The 19,116-nt window shown below is 38.2% G+C and overlaps 1 protein-coding gene across 1 annotated transcript; it reads left to right on the forward strand.

Moving 5' to 3' along the window:
• Nucleotides 1-5,338: 5,338 nt before the first annotated feature.
• Nucleotides 5,339-18,487, forward strand: LOC143294666 (leptin receptor overlapping transcript-like 1). Its single transcript, XM_076606050.1, has 4 exons — nucleotides 5,339-5,397; nucleotides 6,706-6,780; nucleotides 9,771-9,957; nucleotides 13,958-18,487. Exons 1-4 carry the CDS (start codon nucleotides 5,348-5,350, stop codon nucleotides 14,069-14,071), a joined length of 426 nt encoding a protein of 141 aa, XP_076462165.1. The 5' UTR covers nucleotides 5,339-5,347; the 3' UTR covers nucleotides 14,072-18,487.
• Nucleotides 18,488-19,116: the final 629 nt, after the last annotated feature.

Consider the following 19,116-nt stretch of genomic DNA (forward strand, 5'->3'; position numbering starts at 1 on the left):
GCGGATTTAAAATCAGCTGAAGTTTATTTCGCACTCTGCATTTGATTTATGTCTTGGAAATATTCTTCTCACTCTTAGTCAGTGTTCTTGCCATGCATGCTATAGGGTAGGTATGGGTAACTGCGAACGATCCAGTCGAGAAGCGACCAGCTCAACGTGTGTACTGTTTTAAGATTACATATCGTGCGATAGTCAAACGTAGTTCTTTTGTTTTTGAAGGCTTTCTCCGACTAGTTGCACCAGGAAAAGTTCGTCTGCTCATTCTTTTCAACTTTTTGTCAACGTTTGAAATAACAGGGATGCCTGAGGGTAAATGCGAACGGGTATGTCTAATTGCGAACGATGGCTCTGAGTACATGTAGACAAGCAGGTCTTTAACTCATTAGCCATAGCATATTTTTAGAACATTGCGCCAGACTGTTGTATTGTTGGTTTTGATCACACATGCACACAAACAGATATTTAAACACCCACACCCCACACCGCACACAAACATACCCTTTCGGGAGCCGCGCTCATCGCAGTAAATGTGCAGCATCGTTCGAACTAAATAGACTCACGTCAAAATATCCTATAGTCTACTAATTGCAAACAACAATATTTTGCATATTCCTGTCAAAACTGACGTTCTGATCTGTCACCAATATGCTTTCTTAAATTCCACCAGCACTGGTTACGCGCATTCAACATATCCAATTAAGAAAACTATTTTAAACTGTGTCGAAGTTCAAGTCCTACAACTTGCTTAATTCCCTTGATTTTAGGATTTTGAGAGAACGTTTGTAACCTTGGTCGGCACGGCAGTGGTGCGCGAAGAGAAGAAATAGCGCGGAGATAACTAGAATTAAATAACTGATGATTGACTGGTCCTTTGAAATGGATATTCAATAAGGTATTAGGAAAACTGAGGTCGAAGCAGATGTTAAATTGTGAAATGCAACCGCGGTTTAGAACGCTTCGAAGTGGGGCGGTATTCGAATCGTCCGCTGTTCGCAATTACCCATATATACATACCTTAAAATCCTCCTCACTAAAAAAAAAGAAAAAAAAAATCACCTGTGCTGGTCAGGCAAGTGCTGTGCGTCCAGAATCGGCCTCGTCTCCCATATGAGGACACACACCAACAGATAAGCAAATCCATATACGCCACACCATATCTGTTAGGCAGATGCCTGACAGCAGCATAACCCAACACGCTGGTCAGGCCTGGGGTGCAAGCATATTTGTGTATCTATCAGGGTGGATTTCTTCTGCATAATTTTGCCATAAGAGACATATGTTACCAAGGTCCTTTTTCAAAGCGCCATACAAGTGCGTGCTGCACGTGGGACATTGGTGTATCTTCTCCTTCGAATGACTATAAACGCTCAGTGTGATTTTCTTGTCAAACTTGGGGGAAAGGGCGAGACGGGACTCGAGCTCAGACCCTCGATCATGGACACTGCATTGGCAGATGAGCATCTTCACTGTGTAGTTTACCATTCTGCCACCTTAATTCCTCCTTCTTCTTCCGTTTGAGTATCCACACTCATCAGACTGATTTTACGATGGATGAGGTCCGATGCATATTCGCGGATGGTTGGGGAAAAAATTTTAAACAACACTTGACCCAGCCCGTCGAGACCCGTTCAGCGGGACCAACATGATGCTGAATCAGCAGGAACCCCTAAGCCTGAAACAAAAAACACTGAAAAACAAAAACAAAAAAAATGTTTAGAATGTTCCAATGAAAGACTGGAACATGCTCAGCCGGGGAGAGGGCAGAGACTGCTTCCTCAGGTAGTGTGTTCCAGTCCTTGATGGGCGAGCTGAGGAAAGATACTGAATGTGATACTGATACTGAGGGAAGAATGGCTTTTCTCCCGGGTATTTCAGTGATGCGACAGTGGATAGTACAGAACTGCTGAGTGTGTCCTCGTCTTTGACGACATGGTGCTGAGATGAGTCTGGCGTTGTTGACTTGAACCAGGCCGTGCAAGATTTTGTACAACACAGTAAGCCTGGCTAGCTACCTGCATGTTGTGCTCGAGTGTGGGCCACCCGGCTGACTGTAAAGTCATATCAGTTACACTTTGTTGTGGGTGGTAGCGCTTGAGCACGAAGCGAGCCGCCTTCTCTGTACAGCATCGATTTTGTCCACGTTCCTCTGTGTGTATATAGGGGTCCCAAACAGAACTGGCATTCTCCAGCAGGGGTCTGACAGGGTCAAATATGCTCTCTCCCTGGCGGTTCTGTTGAGCAGATCTTGATAGATTCCTCAGCAAAAAAGCCTCTGCCTGAGGATTCCAATAAAACATAATCAATTGTTTTTGACACGCCCAATCTTATATTACACAAATAATGTAATAGATCTGATACGCATGAAATTACCAAATATGTACTTGATTGTGCAAATGTGCCCTCTGATCAGAGCGCCCGTATCTGTCGTTACAGCCCTAAAATATACGCATAATCTTGTGATGCCAGACTTCGTTTGTTGACAAAATGGCCGGCATTAGAGGTGAGTCTGCGTGAGTCTGTTTATCTTTCCGATTATCCTTGGAGTCAAGAGTTCATGTTGTAAGTGAACACCAGAAAATATTTTTGAAAAGAGAAAGTAGAAGCGCAATTGGCAGCTGACCTGTCCTCCGTACGAATTTAGGGCTAATTTGTATTTCAAACGTGCCCAGCAATGGAAGAGAAATCAAGAAACGGTGTTATTATATTGTACAAATTAAAAGTCCACTGAAACAGTTTAAATTGATTCACATTTTGCATACCCATTCAGGTCCGCATTGTATGAAACTGGCAGCTGAGGAAACATTGTTGGTGGGTTTAAATGGATCAAACAAAACAGGCCAGACCAAACAAGCTGTTGTGTTCAATTATTATTTCCCAATTTAAAGAGAGAGAGAGAGAGAGATATTTCCACTGAACTGTGCAGCATACTCTTCAAACCGTTTTTTTCTTTCCACCCCACACTTTTGCAGTCTCGACCAACTTCTCATGTTTGTGAAGAAATTTTCCTTTATCTTGACAGCTTCAGTGATGCAGATAGATTCTTCTTTCTGTGGTAAGGATGGACAGGAGCAGATGTTGGGAGAACAGGAAGTCAGTATAGTTTAGGAAAAGAGATTCTTTAATATGAATTTCATATATGTCCCATTCATAAAGGATTTTAGAAGCACATATATAGAGGTTTTCTGGGTCTAATTCAAACTTTTACTTTGTCAGAATTTCAGTCATAAAATTGAAAGGAAATTTTAATCTTTGTATGTGGACATGTGCACTGTGGTGATATAAACAGCTTTGATGTATATTTAATTCCATAATTGTTTTCATTTTGTTGCTTGCTTAATCAGTAATGTTTTATTCAGATCAGGCACATCAATAACAGACAATATGGTTAATCCTTTGCAAGGTATGTGTTGTTGTTGTTTTTTTACTCAGTAACTGAGAATGCCTAGAGCAAAGATGGAGTTTCAGAGAAAGTTAGGAGGATGTGTAGGATTGACAAATCTGTTTGCAGCAAGATAATGGATTGCCACTGGCAGTGTTTATAGAATTGTTCACACACAGCAAAACACAAAACGTAATTATAAGAATTACTCAGACTTAGAGGCTCTTGCATCGTTGGACACATGAGGCAATCAAAGCAGTCAGATATACTTTTTTTTTTCTAAATAATTGAATTTCTTTTCCATTGAACCCATTACGAATAGCTTATTATAAATAACACTAGAATAAAGTTAATCCTTTGAAATTGGATCAGAGTTTAAAGACAAAGGGTAATTGTTCTAAAATGGGGACAGTCTTCATTATTATTTGCAGATTGTTATATCCCCTGTAATGTAAATGTGCATAGGATCAAATACTCATGACAGAGATCCCATATTCCAGATCAAATAGACATATTAAAAGCAGCGATAACATCTGTCCTGATTTTGTTGTATTTTGTTATGACTGGTCACAGTATGAGTATGTTCCATTGTTACACCATTGTCAAAAATGTTGCAGCAAGTTCATTTACAGCTGGTTAGGGTCACCAGCCTGTTTTCTTCTTGTCAGCTGCTTGGTGGTTTTGTGACATGCATATTGAACTGAGCACAGGTTGGGTTTTGTGATTCCAAAAGTAGTACTACTGTACTACTACTAGTGTCAGGTTATGGAGCTGATCGAAAGCCAAAGATGGCCTTTAAAAAAAATATTAAAAATTTTTTAAAAAGTTTGTAATAGATTATTTGCTCATGAGCTTAACAGTTGCTGTGTAATTGTTACTGGATGTGAATGAAAGAATTGCTTTTCTGTTCATGAATCAAGAGTTTTGACATTGTGTAGCTAAAATGTGAAAGTAAAATAATTTAGTTTGTTGTGCTGTTAGTGTTATCAAGCTTTTTTTATATATTAAAAACATTTTTTTTACGAGCATGTGTGATAACAGTTAAACATAATGTTGTTTTTATCTTTATTTGACAAGCACGTGTGATGAATGTTTCACAGATTGCTGTTGTTTTTTTGCATTTGCTTTTTTTTTTTCTTTTTTTTTTCCTTTTTTTTCTCTCTCTCTCTTTGGAGTTTTCCTGTTCAATTTTCTACAGGAGAGGGGTGACAAAATAATTTTTATTTTCAGTATAATTCCGTATAATTGTAGACAAGCTCTTTCTTAAATTGAAGCAAACTCACTTTCTGAAAACTGCTTGTGAATGTGATTAACTTAACTTTCTGTGAGTGGCATCACTGTCATGATCTGTCTTTCTCTCTTGACACATCTATGTAAGCACATGTACACACATGCACATGCACACACACACACATGCACACACACACACACACACACACACACACACACACATACACATAGATACATAGTTTGTATTAAGGGCTGTTGGCATTGGGACTGCAACAGAATAGTCAAGGGTGTGGTTGGGTATCAGAAAATTGATATGACCAGTAAAATGATGCACTCATCTCCCAGCCCACGCTGCCTTCCTGTACCACCCCTAATCCGACATCCTCCCCCAGAATTGAAGAGAAATATCCAGTCCTATTTATTACAGCATAGAAATTGTTGAAATTTACCGTATAACCATGTAATCTTTATCTTTTCTCCTGAGGTCATCATATGGTTTTCATTGTAGGAAAAAAAAATTAACAGACATATTAGTTGTATTCCTCACTTGTTGATTATTAATTTAATGTTAATAGACGTCTCTCACAGTTTTTGTTTTGAACAGGAAAAAGTGACAGGCATTTGGAATCACAAAATATATACTTGAGATTATCACCATTCTTTCCGTTACAGAAGTGTGTTTCATAATTTTGTGACTAAATGAAGATCTGCGTGTGTAATTTTTGTTTCTTTTTTTTCATGTGCATGGTATATTGGTGGATATTCTACAATGATCATGATGCTACAGCGTGAGTATAAATGATTTGTTGTTTTGTTTATTTATCCATAACCATCCTATTTGTTTTTGTTTTGCTGATATTTATACAGAATGATATTTTGTTCATTGATCATATTTCGCAAGGGTGAAAATTCATTGACTTAAGTCGTTAAGATGAAGAAAGAAAGAAATATTACATACAGGATGAATATGTGATTGAGCAAAAAGTTCCCAGATCACAGGATTGTGGTATGGTGTGATGAATACATGTGCTGTCATCAGCAAGAGAATGGCAAATGGTGTGATGAATACATGTGCTGTCATCAGCAAGAGAATGGCAAATGGTGTGATGAATACATGTGCTGTCATCAGCAAGAGAATGGCAAATGGTGTGATGAATACATGTGCTGTCATCAGCAAGAGAATGGCAAAGGACAGATGTATAGATTTGAAAACATGATTCATATTGCCGTCAAAAGAGGGCGATAACCAGGGGGACAAAGGGGACGTTACCTACTTCCGGGAGGTTATCGGCCGTAGTTCTCTCATTTTCTCCGCATAGGCGGATAGTAGTTTGCACAGGACAGGAATGTCAGACCCCTGCCGGAGTCTGCACTAGTTGGGTCACGGTAAGTATGTTATTTAAACGTAATTTTAGATAGAAAATTTCCTTTTTGATATTATGAATGATATACCTTAAGAAGTAAAGGAAGTGAATGAGATTAGTTGGGATACAGTAGTGTATAATACATCAATAGTAATAACTGCTCTGAATGCTATGCACATGTAGACTTTTTTTCTTTTCAACATTCCTTTATGTAATGACCGGGCTGTTTTGAATGTTACCTGTTACCACACATATAAAACCTGACTTCCTTAAGTAGTGTACTCACAACTCACATACGCACAGGAGGCCCCATGGCAGAATTGGTTAGACGTTTGGCTTCTGATCCAGTGTTCAACATGGTTTTGTCTCCTTTGCAAAGGTACTTTACTCCAGTTTTCCTCACTTCACCTCTATGTGAATGGGTTGCTGACTTTAAGTTGGGGAAGTTGAAAAGGGCAGAAGGAGAGGATTGGGCCCCACCTTTTTTATGCTGGGGGCCCTAACACAGGGAAAATGAACTCTCTGCCGCCATGGCTGTACAACTAAAAGGCTATGGAACTGTTAACCATTTTAACCTGATACACACACACATAAACATACATGCACATGCACATGCTCTCGCACGTGCACATGCACATGCACACACGCGCGCGCGCACACACACACACACACACACACACAATGTGTGCACATGGTTTATCTTTACTGATGTATGTGTTTTTTTCTCTGCAGGTTGATAGGCTTGGCCTTCGCCTGTGCACTGGGGGTAACCTTCCTTGTACTGGGCTGTGCCTTGCCACAATACAAGTAAGTCAGGCATTCTGCACATGTAGACCCATTGTTAACTTTTGGTATTTTATTTTTACAACTTTTTTTTTCCCGTCTGGGAAAGTCTGGTACCACAAGTAGGATTGGGGGTATTTTGGATTTTTTTTTTTTTTTATCCCTGAATGAAAAAGTTTAAATGGTCCACACATGCTCTTGCTCTGATTGAAGGTTACTGAAAAGGGTAGACGGATGGTTGGACAGAGTGAAAGAGAGGGAGAGTGTGTGTGTGAGTGTCTCAAGGCATGGTTGTGTATGTTTGTGTATGGATTGGTGTGGTGCATTCAGGATGATCAGTATGGGGATAATACTAGTGTGACAATACAGAAGATTGGGGCAGCAGGAAAAATAACAAACACTGGTGGACTAGCATTTATGGACTGTAAGTGCAAACATTTGATTGCATTTGGTTTAAGAATCAGTGACCAGAGGAAGTTTATAAATCAGTGACCAAAGAGAGAACATAGTCTTCACTGGTTCACATGTTGCCCCTCTCTCTCACAGACACATACATACATACTCACACAGACACACACACACAGATGCACAGAAATACACACACACACACAAGCACGCACACACGTACGCACGCATGCATTCACACATGCACAATGTTGTTTTCTACTTCTAATGTGACTTGCATTTGCGGTAACGAAATTACCCCTGTGCATAATCATAATCTATAAATGTGAACTTTAAAAAATATATTTACCTCTTTCATTTACAAAATCTGCAGTTCCATCTGCTTCAGTTAGAAACGTTTTATATGATAATACACATGTGTTTGAAATAGTCCAGAATTTAATTAGCAGCCCCATTGGCTCTTTGTTGTAATTTTACTGGTTTGCTAGTTAGTTTGTTTTATTTTGTTTATTTTCTTTTTTTTGATGCTAACTGAGGAGAAAGGAACAGGGAAAGTAGTGATGGCTGGGGTGTGGAAAATGATGGATTTTCATCTAAAAATAAAATCACCGTTGTGGATAGACAGTTAAACAAAAGAACAAAATGTTGTTTTCACTGCTCGTTAGTGTGGAAGATGATGGATTTTCGTCTAAAAAAAGTCACTGTTGTGGATAGACGGTTAAACAAAAGAATGAATTGTTGTTTTCACAACTGGTTCAGTGGTTGATGTGGAAGATGATGGATTTTCATCTTTTTAAAAAATCACAGTTGTGGACAGAAAGTTAAACTTCTTCTTCGTTCGTGGGCTGCAACTACTACTTTCACTTGTATGTTCGCATGTGGGCTTTTACATGTATGACCTTTTTTACCCCACCATGTAGGCAGCCATACTCCGTTTTTGGGGGTGTGCATGCTGGGTATGTTCTTGTTTCCATAACCCACCGGAAACTGATATGGATTTCAGGATCTTTAATATGCATATTTGATCTTCTGCTTGCATATACACACGAGGGGGGTTCAGGCACTAGCAGGTCTGCATATATGTTGACTTGGGAGATAGGAAAAATCTCCACTCTATACCCACCAGGCACAGATGGTTAAACAAACGAACAAACTGTTGTTTTTACAGCCGGTTGGCATGGATTTATTTTCTTACTTTAATATTTTCTTGCTTGGTAGTTGGTGTGGATTTATTTTCTCACTTTGATCAAATCATCCTTGCTGGTTGGTGTGGATTTATTTTCTCACTTTAATCAGTTCATCCTTGCTGGTTGGTGTGGATTTATTTTCTCACTTTAATCAATTCATCCTTGCTGGTTGGTGTAGATTTATTTTCTCACTTTAATCAATTCATCCTTGCTGGTTGGTGTGGATTTATTTTCTCACTTTAATCAATTTATCCTTGCTGGTTGGTGTGGATTTATTTTCTCACTTTAATCAATTCATCCTTGCTGGTTGGTGTGGATTTATTTTCTCACTTTAATCAGTTCATTCTTGCTGGTTGGTTTCAATTTATTTTCTCACTTTAATCAGTTCATCCTTGCTGGTTGGTTTCAATTTATTTTCTCACTTTGATCAAATCATCCTTGCTGGTTGGTGTGGATTTATTTTCTCACTTTAATCAGTTCATCCTTGCTGGTTGGTGTGGATTTATTTTCTCACTTTAATCAATTCATCCTTGCTGGTTGGTGTGGATTTATTTTCTCACTTTAATCAGTTCATTCTTGCTGGTTGGTTTCAATTTATTTTCTCACTTTAATCAATTCATCCTTGCTGGTTGGTGTGGATTTATTTTCTCACTTTAATCAATTCATCCTTGCTGGTTGGTGTGGATTTATTTTCTCACTTTAATCAGTTCATGCTTGCTGGTTGGTGTGGATTTATTTTCTCACTTTAATCAAATCATCCTTGCTGGTTGGTGTGGATTTATTTTCTCACTTTAATCAATTCATGCTTGCTGGTTGGTGTGGATTTATTTTCTCACTTTAATCAATTCATCCTTGCTGGTTGGTGTGGATTTATTTTCTCACTTTAATCAGTTCATGCTTGCTGGTTGGTGTGGATTTATTTTCTCACTTTAATCAGTTCATGCTTGCTGGTTGGTGTGGATTTATTTTCTCACTTTAATCAAATCATCCTTGCTGGTTGGTGTAGATTTATTTTCTCACTTTAATCAGTTCATGCTTGCTGGTTGGTGTGGATTTATTTTCTCACTTTAATCAATTCATTCTTGCTGGTTGGTGTGGATTTATTTTCTCACTTTAATCAGTTCATCCTTGCTGGTTGGTGTAGATTTATTTTCTCACTTTAATCAATTCATCCTTGCTGGTTGGTGTGGATTTATTTTCTCTCTTTAATCAATTCATCCTTGCTGGTTGGTATAGATTTATTTTCTCTCTGTAAAAAATCTTTTCTTCCTTGCTGGTTAGTGTGTATTTAATTTCTCACTTTAATCCTTCCTACCTTGCTGGTTGTTGTAGATTTGATTTCTCACTTTAATCTTTTCTTCCTTGCTGGTTGGTGTGGATTTATTTTCTCACTTTGATAATCTTTTCTTCCAATATTTTCAGCAACTGGTGGCCGATGTTTGTCCTGTTCTTCTACGTGCTGTCCCCTGTGCCCACTGTGATCGCCCGGCGCCTGGCCGACAGCCTGGACTCTGCCAGCAGTGCCTGTGTGGAGTTGTGCATTTTCCTCACCACAGGCATCGTCGTTTCCTCCATCGGTCTGCCCATCGTCCTTGCCCACACGCATGTGGTTAGTTTGTGTGTGTGTGTGTATGTGTTTGTGTGTGTGTGTCACTGTGTGTGTGTGTCATTGTGTGTATGTGTGTGACTGTGTGTGTGTGTGTGTAAGTGTTTGTGTGTGTGTGTTTGTGTGTGTGTGTGTGCGCGCGCATGTGTGTTCATCCACTGAGCTATAGACCTTGTTCGTTAGAAAACCGGAAGTTAGTGAAAAGTTCAGCCCCTTCACCTTGGGACGTTCGGATAAATAAACATGGCGACTCTGTCCGCTGAAACTGAAAGTGCGCTTGAATCCATGAAAGTTAAAGAACCGAAAGAGTATTTAAAAAAAAGAACGGACAACTGATAAGTCGCGCGAAAGTTGAACTTGTTCGTCGTGCAAAGATTTTCAATTGTCGCGGAACCAGAAACAAGAAGGCGAAGTCAAGTCAGTTTCTGCTGTCACAGAGACATTTCTGCTGTCACAGCAACATAAACCTCCCGCAGATTTTTAACAACTGAACTGAAGAAAAAAAGTATCGCTCCTGTGTGTGACCCATTCAATCAGAATCTATAAACATTCTAGCATTTCATATTGTTGCTACATAGTATGAGTGAGTGTGTGTGTGTGTGTGTCTGGTATGTTATTTAAACGTAATTTTAGATGGAAAATTTCCTTTTCAGACTTGAGAAAATGGCCATTGCTGTTCCAATGAATTTGATCTTTTTCTGCCTTTTCTATCACATGACTTTTTAATACATATAGTGGGGAAGAGAGTGTTGGAGTTGAGCATGGAAATCTGTGGGGAAATGAGTGGTGCAGTTTAGCATGGAAATTGTGGGGAGAAGAGTGGTGGAGCTGTGCATGGAATTTGATTAAAGATAATCATCATCAAGACTGATTCATGTGTGTTTCATCACAGTTGCATTGATGATTAACTGCAAGTAAAGAATGATTTCATCTCATGGTGTAGCATGCATGCACGTGTGCATACAGTACTGACTCATTCATCATTACAAGTGACATGCATTGATAAGTCTTCTCCCAGACATTCAGACACACCAGTCTGGTACAATCAGCTGGCTTGTTTGCCCAAAATGGATATGTCTGTATTTTCACGAGGTTAGAATATGTATTTCTTTAATGGAAACCTGTAAGTTCATTGTATCTAACAACTGGCCAAAGGATTAACACATACATACCAGTTTTGTCTTTGATGCCATTTTTTTTTAGAAACTGGTAGTGCTGTAAAATCTTAGTGTAAATATTTGCATTTACTTACATTTGCATGCCCCACCTCCCATCTTTTATTTCCTGTATTATTTTTAATCATAAATATATATATATATATATCATTTGCTTATTGCTTACTTGTCAAATCTGTACAATCAAATTTGGACTGTTTACAAAATGCAGTGTAAACAGGTCTGAGTCAAACACAAACAGACTTGAAGAAATCACTTTGATTAGATATTTTCTTTTATTTTTTAGTATCATTCATTCATACCTAAATGCTAAACAATGAACAATTGTCTAAACAATTTGAGTTATATATATGATGTGAGCACCATTTAGTTTTGGATGTTGTGCATGTGTGTGTGTGTGTGTGTGTGTGTGTGTGTGTGTGTGTGTGTGTGTGTGATATACATCTGTATTGAAGTTAAATGTCTACATTCACAAAGTTTTGATTTTTTTTCCATGATCAGAAAGAAAAAAAACACAAAAACTCTGAAGTGAATCTTAACTGCTTTGAACCACACTGCACCCCTCCCCACCCCCCACCTTTCTCCCTCAAAGAGAAGAAGAAAACTCACAGCAACAGTTTCTGAAGTCTTATTTGAATGCACCATATGATCAATATCATTAGCAAGCAGTGGGTATAAGCTTTGGCTGTTGAAATCAAATTATCTCATGTATACAAGTGATGTATATATTGCATATAACTCAACATTATATCAGATAAATATAAACAGTATATAAACAGTTGCAATATTTGTTCACATCAGTATGAAAAAAAAATATATCAGGAGCATTCAAACTCCACAATTCCCAAGAAGAATGCTTAAAAAAAACATCATACACAGATAATAAGCTGACTGTCTTACACAATTTGTCAGTACCAATGATCCACCTGAATCAATCCACTCTCAACTAACACACACACACACTCTCTCTCTCTACAAAACGACACCCACTACTGTAACCCCCCACCCCCCAACCCCCCCTTCAGTCTAAATTTTTTGACAAAACAGTCTTCAGGCCCTAATAAGTCATCTTTCACTGTGTCATCAGTGTCAGATTGGTGTAAAGGGGGAAGCAAAGCTGTCAGATCATTACATATTTTCACTTCCAAATTTGTTAAATTTTGTAAAAATTACTCAGATTACTGTCAGCAGCACTGGTTTCCACTGCTGATGCAGAAGTAGCAGTGATGTCTTCTTGGACTTGCACATCTGACAGCTGTGACAAAAAAAGAAAAGAATATAAAATTATAGCTTGAATGATATGACATTTGTTTTATTTACACATTTTCAGTCAAACTCCATACAACCCCCAAAATGTGTCAGATCTATTCACTGCATTATGCATGTGCAGAATCTCAAGCCAGTGAGTTGTTTAAATTTGCAACAATAACAATGCTTTCTCTGTGTGTGTGTGTGTGTGTGTGTGTATGTGTATGTGTGTGTGTGTGTGTAAACATTCACATTGCCTGTGGAAGTAGCAAGGATCTCACTGTCTCAGTATCATTGTTAGAGCACTTTCTGAAAACGTGCATTTCCACTTGAAAGAAGTATGTGCTGACAAATGTTGTACAGCGGAAATTCTGTGTCGTGTTTGTTTCAGGGGTACACTAGTCAGCATTGTACTATGTGTCAGAGATGTGTATATCTGTGCTAAGAATGTGACCAACAAACAAACACACACAAAAATAAATCCAGTTGAATGATACAACATTGGTGACTGGAAGTTGAAAAAGACCAGTCAGCTGGTGTACTGTAATTCTCCGTTTTAAAGGTTAAATTGTGCTTTTGGATTCAAACATTAGACAGATAAGTGTGTGAGAAATGAAGACAGTTTAATTATCCCACTTTGAGAAATCAGGCCCAAAACATTCTTAGGTTTGGCTGTTGAATTGAAACAAATATATTTTGAAACATAAAAAATGAATATTTGATTCAAAATATCACATACCGTGCTTGTTTTGAAGACCTTGTTCGTGAAAAGTGAAGGAAAATCATCGCCACTGAGGGTGCGGTCCTTTTCAGTTCACGAAGTGATTCTGAGCTCGCCACACTCTATGCAATCAGTTCGCGGCTGGTATTCGTTGCGATGTCACCTTTTTTTCCTTTGAAGTTCGAACAGCGCACACAGTACTTCTTTCCTCCCGTTTTCCCCAGACCCATTCTGAAGCATTTACACAAATGCAATCGACGAACTTGCAACTTTCGCTTTTAGAGACTCCCCACGAATTCTGTTTCCGGCTAAATCAAGGGCAAAGTACTCCAATTTTTTTTCTAACGAACAAGGCCTATATGTATCGGATGAATGCTGCACATGTTACAGTTCAACACAACAAAAATAAATGTAAAGCTTCAGCTGAACCAAAAACAAAACAAAAATCAACAAAAAAGTTGCAATACACTAGGGAACAATTGTGAATTGTTTATCTTTGTACAGACAATTTTTTTCACTTTCTTTTCTTACCTTTATTTTTTTTATTATTATTTTTTTTATAAATGTTAGGATATAAGGTTCCATAGCCTTGAAAATCCATTGGGACAGTGAATTCATTTCATATCCACTGTGTCAAGGACTCGGCATTGGAAGTTGAAGGCCCAGTCCTCCGCTGTTTTAACTTTCCCAACTGGTCAGGTACAGAAGTCCAATGCATAACCGACTCTACCATGGTGCCACCTACTTTTATCATTATTATCATTATCATCATTATTATTATTATTATTGTCGTCTTGGCCTTTACATATGATTTATGAGGGCTGAGCCAGACATCATGGTGCCATCTTTCTGTGGGCAGATTCAGTGGGGCGCCTGCGCTCTGGTCCTTGCAGGCAATGTGGTGGTCTTCTCCACCATCTTGGGGTACTTCCATGTGTTTGGCAGCGATGAGTTTGACTACAGCATGTGGTGAGCTCTGCTCTCTGGTTTAAAGATGTACAAAATATACAGAGGGTGCCACAGTTGTACATTCAGAGAGAGTGTGAGTAAGATTGAAAGCATTATCATTGTCATGTACCGTAGGTGTGTTGATGTGTAATATTTTTTTTTCATTTTCTCTCTTTCCATTACACGACCAACATCGATTTGCCTATAACTCTGTTGTGGTTCATGCATGCTGGGTATTTTCGTGTCTCCATAACCCACTGAACACTGACATGGGTTACGGGGTCATTAATGTGCGTATTTGATCTTCTGCGTGCGTATACACACGAAGGGGGTTCAGGCACTAGCAGGTCTGCACATATGCTGACATGGGAGATTGGAAAAATCTCCACCCTTTACTTTCCAGGCACCGTTACCAAGATTCGAACCCGGGACCCTCAGATTGAAAGTCCAACGCATAAACCACTCGGGTATTGCGCCCATCTGATATTTGTATGTTTTCTTCAATAAGGGAGGGTAAAGTTGCAAATAGAATTCGGTGCAAAGTGAATAAACCACCTCCACCATATATCTCCCAAATAGAGTAGTTGCCACCTTTTGTAATGTGCATAAAAAGAAAACAAGGGAAACAACCCACCTAGCTGTGAATCAGAATGAGGAATACCTCCACAATCACATGCTACACACACACACACACAGACCCACAGACCCCCCACCACCACCACCCCCCACCCCCACACACCCACATCCACACTCACACACACACTCTCTGTAACACACGCACTCACACACACACACATTTGGTCAACCGAAGCAAGCATGATTTTGTGTTAAATCAAAGAATGATGCTGAAAATAATGGTGCTGATTTTTCCCCTTGGTTCATGTCTCTCTCTCTCTCTCTCTTCCAGTTTCCTTTCCACTTTAAAGATTCCGTTGTTTTTTGTTTTTGTTTTTTTGTTGTTGTACTTTTGTTTTTTGGTTGTTGTTTTTTAGGAAAGAACTTTGTAAACTGGACTGTGGATGATTCAGACTGATCTTAATGTGTGTGTGTACGAGTTATGCGTATCGTCCCTCTTCTAGAAATGATGTCTGGATTATTTTTGGTCACAAACTTTGTTCTTTGACCTAAAAAAAGAAAGAAATCTGATGACAAGATTAGATTGCTACATCAGAGGGGAAGAAAGGATAGTTTCCTGATCTTGTTAACACGCTAGAAAAGTAACAAACCCATTCCCTGCAGTCTTCCAGTCGGTCTCACCAGCGGTCAGTCCCCATCTCAGAATGTTAACAGCCAGCATAAAGCAAGCAGTGAGTGAAAAGTTGCTGTGAAAAGAAAGAATTATATATGTTCAGAACTAACTTCAGGTCCCACCGAAGAGGACAGAACAGTACTTAACCCATTCAACCCTATGTGGTTTGCAGCTGCAGCAGGCTTCCTTGTCATATTGATGCGGAAAAATGCCGAAAATATATACTGATATCAACCAGTGTTTCTTCCAAATGGACAGTCAGAAATACTGTACAAGGTTGTTCCTTTTGCTTGTGGTTTATGCTTATGTAGGATCATGAAAACCATTTTGATGAAATGGATTTCAGTACCTGAGCACTGCTGAGGTGCAGGTTTGAATGAGTTAAATGATTCTGCAGCATTCAATTTCTATCTGAGACTGCCACAAAGGAAAGTATAGCACACCATTGCTACTGAAGCGAATGATGGTTATTTTGCCTCCAGCTGTAGACTCATCAGCCATGAAGTATCAGTGTTTGCGGTTGTGAGAACAAGCATATTCACCACAAACAAAGCATAATCATCTGCCATTGTTTATCAGTCAAAACAGTTTTGAAGCATTGAAATTTATCTTGTGTCATTTTGAAATCGACCCAACAGATTGTAGGACTGAAGTGATTGCATGTAAGATCCAGTCAGATTAACTCTGGTTTTACATAACTTGAAAGTTGATTGTTTGTCCCATGGCATTTGTATGTGTTTTCAGTGTAGGGATGTATAACATCGCTGTAAGGCTTTCCATATCCTGTCCTGTATGATTTTTTTTTCTCCATGTCTTTGGATTCTTATACTTAGGTTATTTAAAATATTTTTTATATATCATATTCACAATTTATTTCATATAATGCCAGTTAGTGGTAAGATATTGAAGGAGTTCGTGGTGCAATTTTGTTATATAACGTGAACTTCCTGATGTTAGTTCTGCAGTTGTCAATAAACCCTTATCGTCTTATGGTTAAGGCAAAGTTGAAGAAGTCTGACATTTCTTCATTTTTGTTTGAAAGTCTTGAATGCTTGTAGTAAATTGCCTCTGATTCTTCTTACTTTTAGGTAAAGGGAATTTGAGATATTCCACCCTGTCTTCACAAGAATAACTTTAAATCTCTGGTATTTACTTAATTTCTCTTCTCTGTGTTTTCTCAATCATGAAAGCTGTTGTTTGTTTTTTTTCGAATGGGGATTTTAGGGGGGAAAAAAAGAAAAAAAGCCATATTCTTCATGTGATCTCGCAAGTCCTTTGTTTAACCTTAAAAATGTATCTTTGTTTAAAAAAAAAAAGTTATTGTAATAATGCCTAACATGGCTTTACTTACATTATAAATATCAAATTTCAGTTCATGATCAGATATAACTTCTTGGTATTTTTCTTCAATGCAGTTTGCAACAGTTTTCATATCTTAACATTCTAAATCAATAAAAAGGAGAAGGAAAAAAAAGAAAAAAAAGAAGAAAGGAAAAGTGTTTGTATGTATCTTTTGACTGTTTCCCTGTTAAGGGAGTATTATGTACATGTGTCTTTTGCTCTCTAAATATATTTTCAGAATTGTTTTTCCTTTTGACAGACTTTTCACTGTGTGCTTATTCACATGCAGTTCTTAACTGAAGAACTTTACATATAATTTTTTGTTTTTTTGTTTTTCACATTTAATCCCAAAGATCTAAGTCATAAATTGTGATCTGATGGTTGTGCCACTTGTGTGAAAGGATCTTATTTTCTTTTTTTTTTCTGTTATATATGGCAGTTAGGTGACAGGACAGTTATATGAACATATTACCAGCTCTGTGCTCTTATGCTCTTAGTTAACTTGGAAACCAGTTTTCTGTTCAAGGGATCACTTTTTGATAACAGCAACATGTATTTTGATGACACCTTATTGTGTGGGTGGGTGGGGGTGAGGGAATGAGGGGAGGGGGGATGCACATGAGTATGTATATTCTTATTTGTCACATATACGTGCTTGTGTATATGTACATTGTCTTGAAAATCGGGTATTGTTGAATTTGAAAATAGTTTTGCTTTATTTGTATTTTTATTGAAATCCATGTACCCTATAAATCGTTTTTTTTTTTTGTTTTTTTTTTTTACTTTCTTTTTGTCATTCTTCCTTCTGTTCTCACCAAGCCTGACTGTTCAGTCAGCTTCCTTATACCACACTGCTGTATCAGTGGGGAAAGAAACTCAAATTAGTATTCCTTTTTCTGTATGTTTTTTTTTTTTCTTTCTACTTTTTCATGTTGTTTAAGTATCTCACTGTTTAAATAATATGAAATGTGATTGTTTTCCTCTGCATACCATCATTTGTGTCTCTTGGTTGTATTAGGTAAATTTTTGTTAATGGTTGCCACCTTTGGTGCATGTAAGGTTATGACTGTTCATGTCCTTTTTTGGAATTTGTACTGTTTGTTGTTGTTTTTTGGTCTTTTTTTTTTATTGCATCGCCCACCCTTCTCCCACATTTAAAGTGTTAATATTATGTAATGAGGAGCAATCAAAACAGTGGATACACTTTCTGTACAAATCAAAGTTTATAGAAGTGTGTAGACTGAAATCCTAGGAAGTTTCTTCCTTCGTTGTTTGGGTCAAAGCACTCACGTCACAAGTATCTTAATGTTCCTACAGTGTACAGAACATGGCGTTTAATCTGCTTTGTAAGCTTTTGTTTCGCAAGGCAGTTTATTGAGCCGAGGAATTTCCACTTAGAGACTAATACCTAAAATAGAATCAACAGTTAACTTTCAGATATATGCATGATCTGATCTTTCATGCAACAGTTAGCCACATGTTAAAGCGCATAGAATGGTGAGTCTGATCTTTTGTGGTACAGTCAACCAAGTTTAACGTTGCACTCTGCTTTCCGGAGATACAGGCTTCAGAAGTGAAGAGGAGGAGGGAAAGAAATCTTTCCTTTCCAACAGAACGCAATTAACATGAAACTGCAAGCAGCAAAATTGGTGTATATGTGTACAGTTATTTATTCACTTTTGCTAATATTTCATGAACATTTGTTATTTTCAAAAGCATTGTCATTGCAGTCAGTGAAAGCGTCGATGTGCTAAATTTATTCTGCGCGATATGTTGCGCTTCATTTTACATTTGAGTTCGTTTTTTTAATGTAATTTTGTTCAAAGAAAATAAAGTCAGTTTTTTGACATAGCAGATGTGTTCTCTATGTCTGTAAAATGAAAGTTGATGCTCTTGTTTATTTTACCCATGAGGAGTTCATGTTTGTGCACTAAGATCTGATGTTGGGTCATGGCAGCATCTGGTCAGTTAACTCTTTCAGCACCAAGATTTTCTGTGAAAAATGGTCCCCAGTGCCAAATATTTTAGATACAGTGCTCTCAGTCACAGACTTTGGTTCAAGCAAAAAAAACAATGGACATGTTCACTTCAAACTTGGTCAGGGGGCAAAGGTTTATCATTGTTCCATTGGTGGGAAATTGCCTTCAGCTGTCAAGCTTTGTTACAATGTAGAAAATGGTCTTGTTAAAATTTCTCTTGATGTCGACTAAAGTCACCAATGGCACTCACTGTGTAGTCAACTAAAGTTGCCAATGACGGTGAAAGAGTCCAGGATGGAGATGTTGATCTCCCATGTCAGTACATGGGTCTTCATTATTTGCAGAGACAGCTAGAAGGAAACCCAGTACACCCAGACAGATCTGAAGTTGTCAGAATGGTTGCTCCTGTCTTTTTCCATTCTTCACTTTACAAAGAACCAGTCTTACCAGCCACCATGGTGAAGTGGTTAGTGTCGCAGTCTGACGGCTGGGAGGACGCAG

This window comes from Babylonia areolata, chromosome 20 (genome assembly GCF_041734735.1).
Source record: "Babylonia areolata isolate BAREFJ2019XMU chromosome 20, ASM4173473v1, whole genome shotgun sequence".
In the NCBI taxonomy this organism is placed as follows: Eukaryota; Metazoa; Mollusca; class Gastropoda; order Neogastropoda; family Buccinidae; genus Babylonia; species Babylonia areolata.

Excerpts from the sequence above, each read along its gene's own strand:
- LOC143294666 (XM_076606050.1), top strand. The coding sequence starts at position 5,348 with ATGTGCATGGTATATTGGTGGATATTCTACAATGATCATGATGCTACA. Across the intron at positions 5,398-6,705 it reads AATGATCATGATGCTACAGC|GTTGATAGGCTTGGCCTTCG; the intron begins GTGAGTATAAAT and ends TTTTCTCTGCAG. Across the intron at positions 9,958-13,957 it reads TCCTTGCCCACACGCATGTG|ATTCAGTGGGGCGCCTGCGC; the intron begins GTTAGTTTGTGT and ends TTCTGTGGGCAG.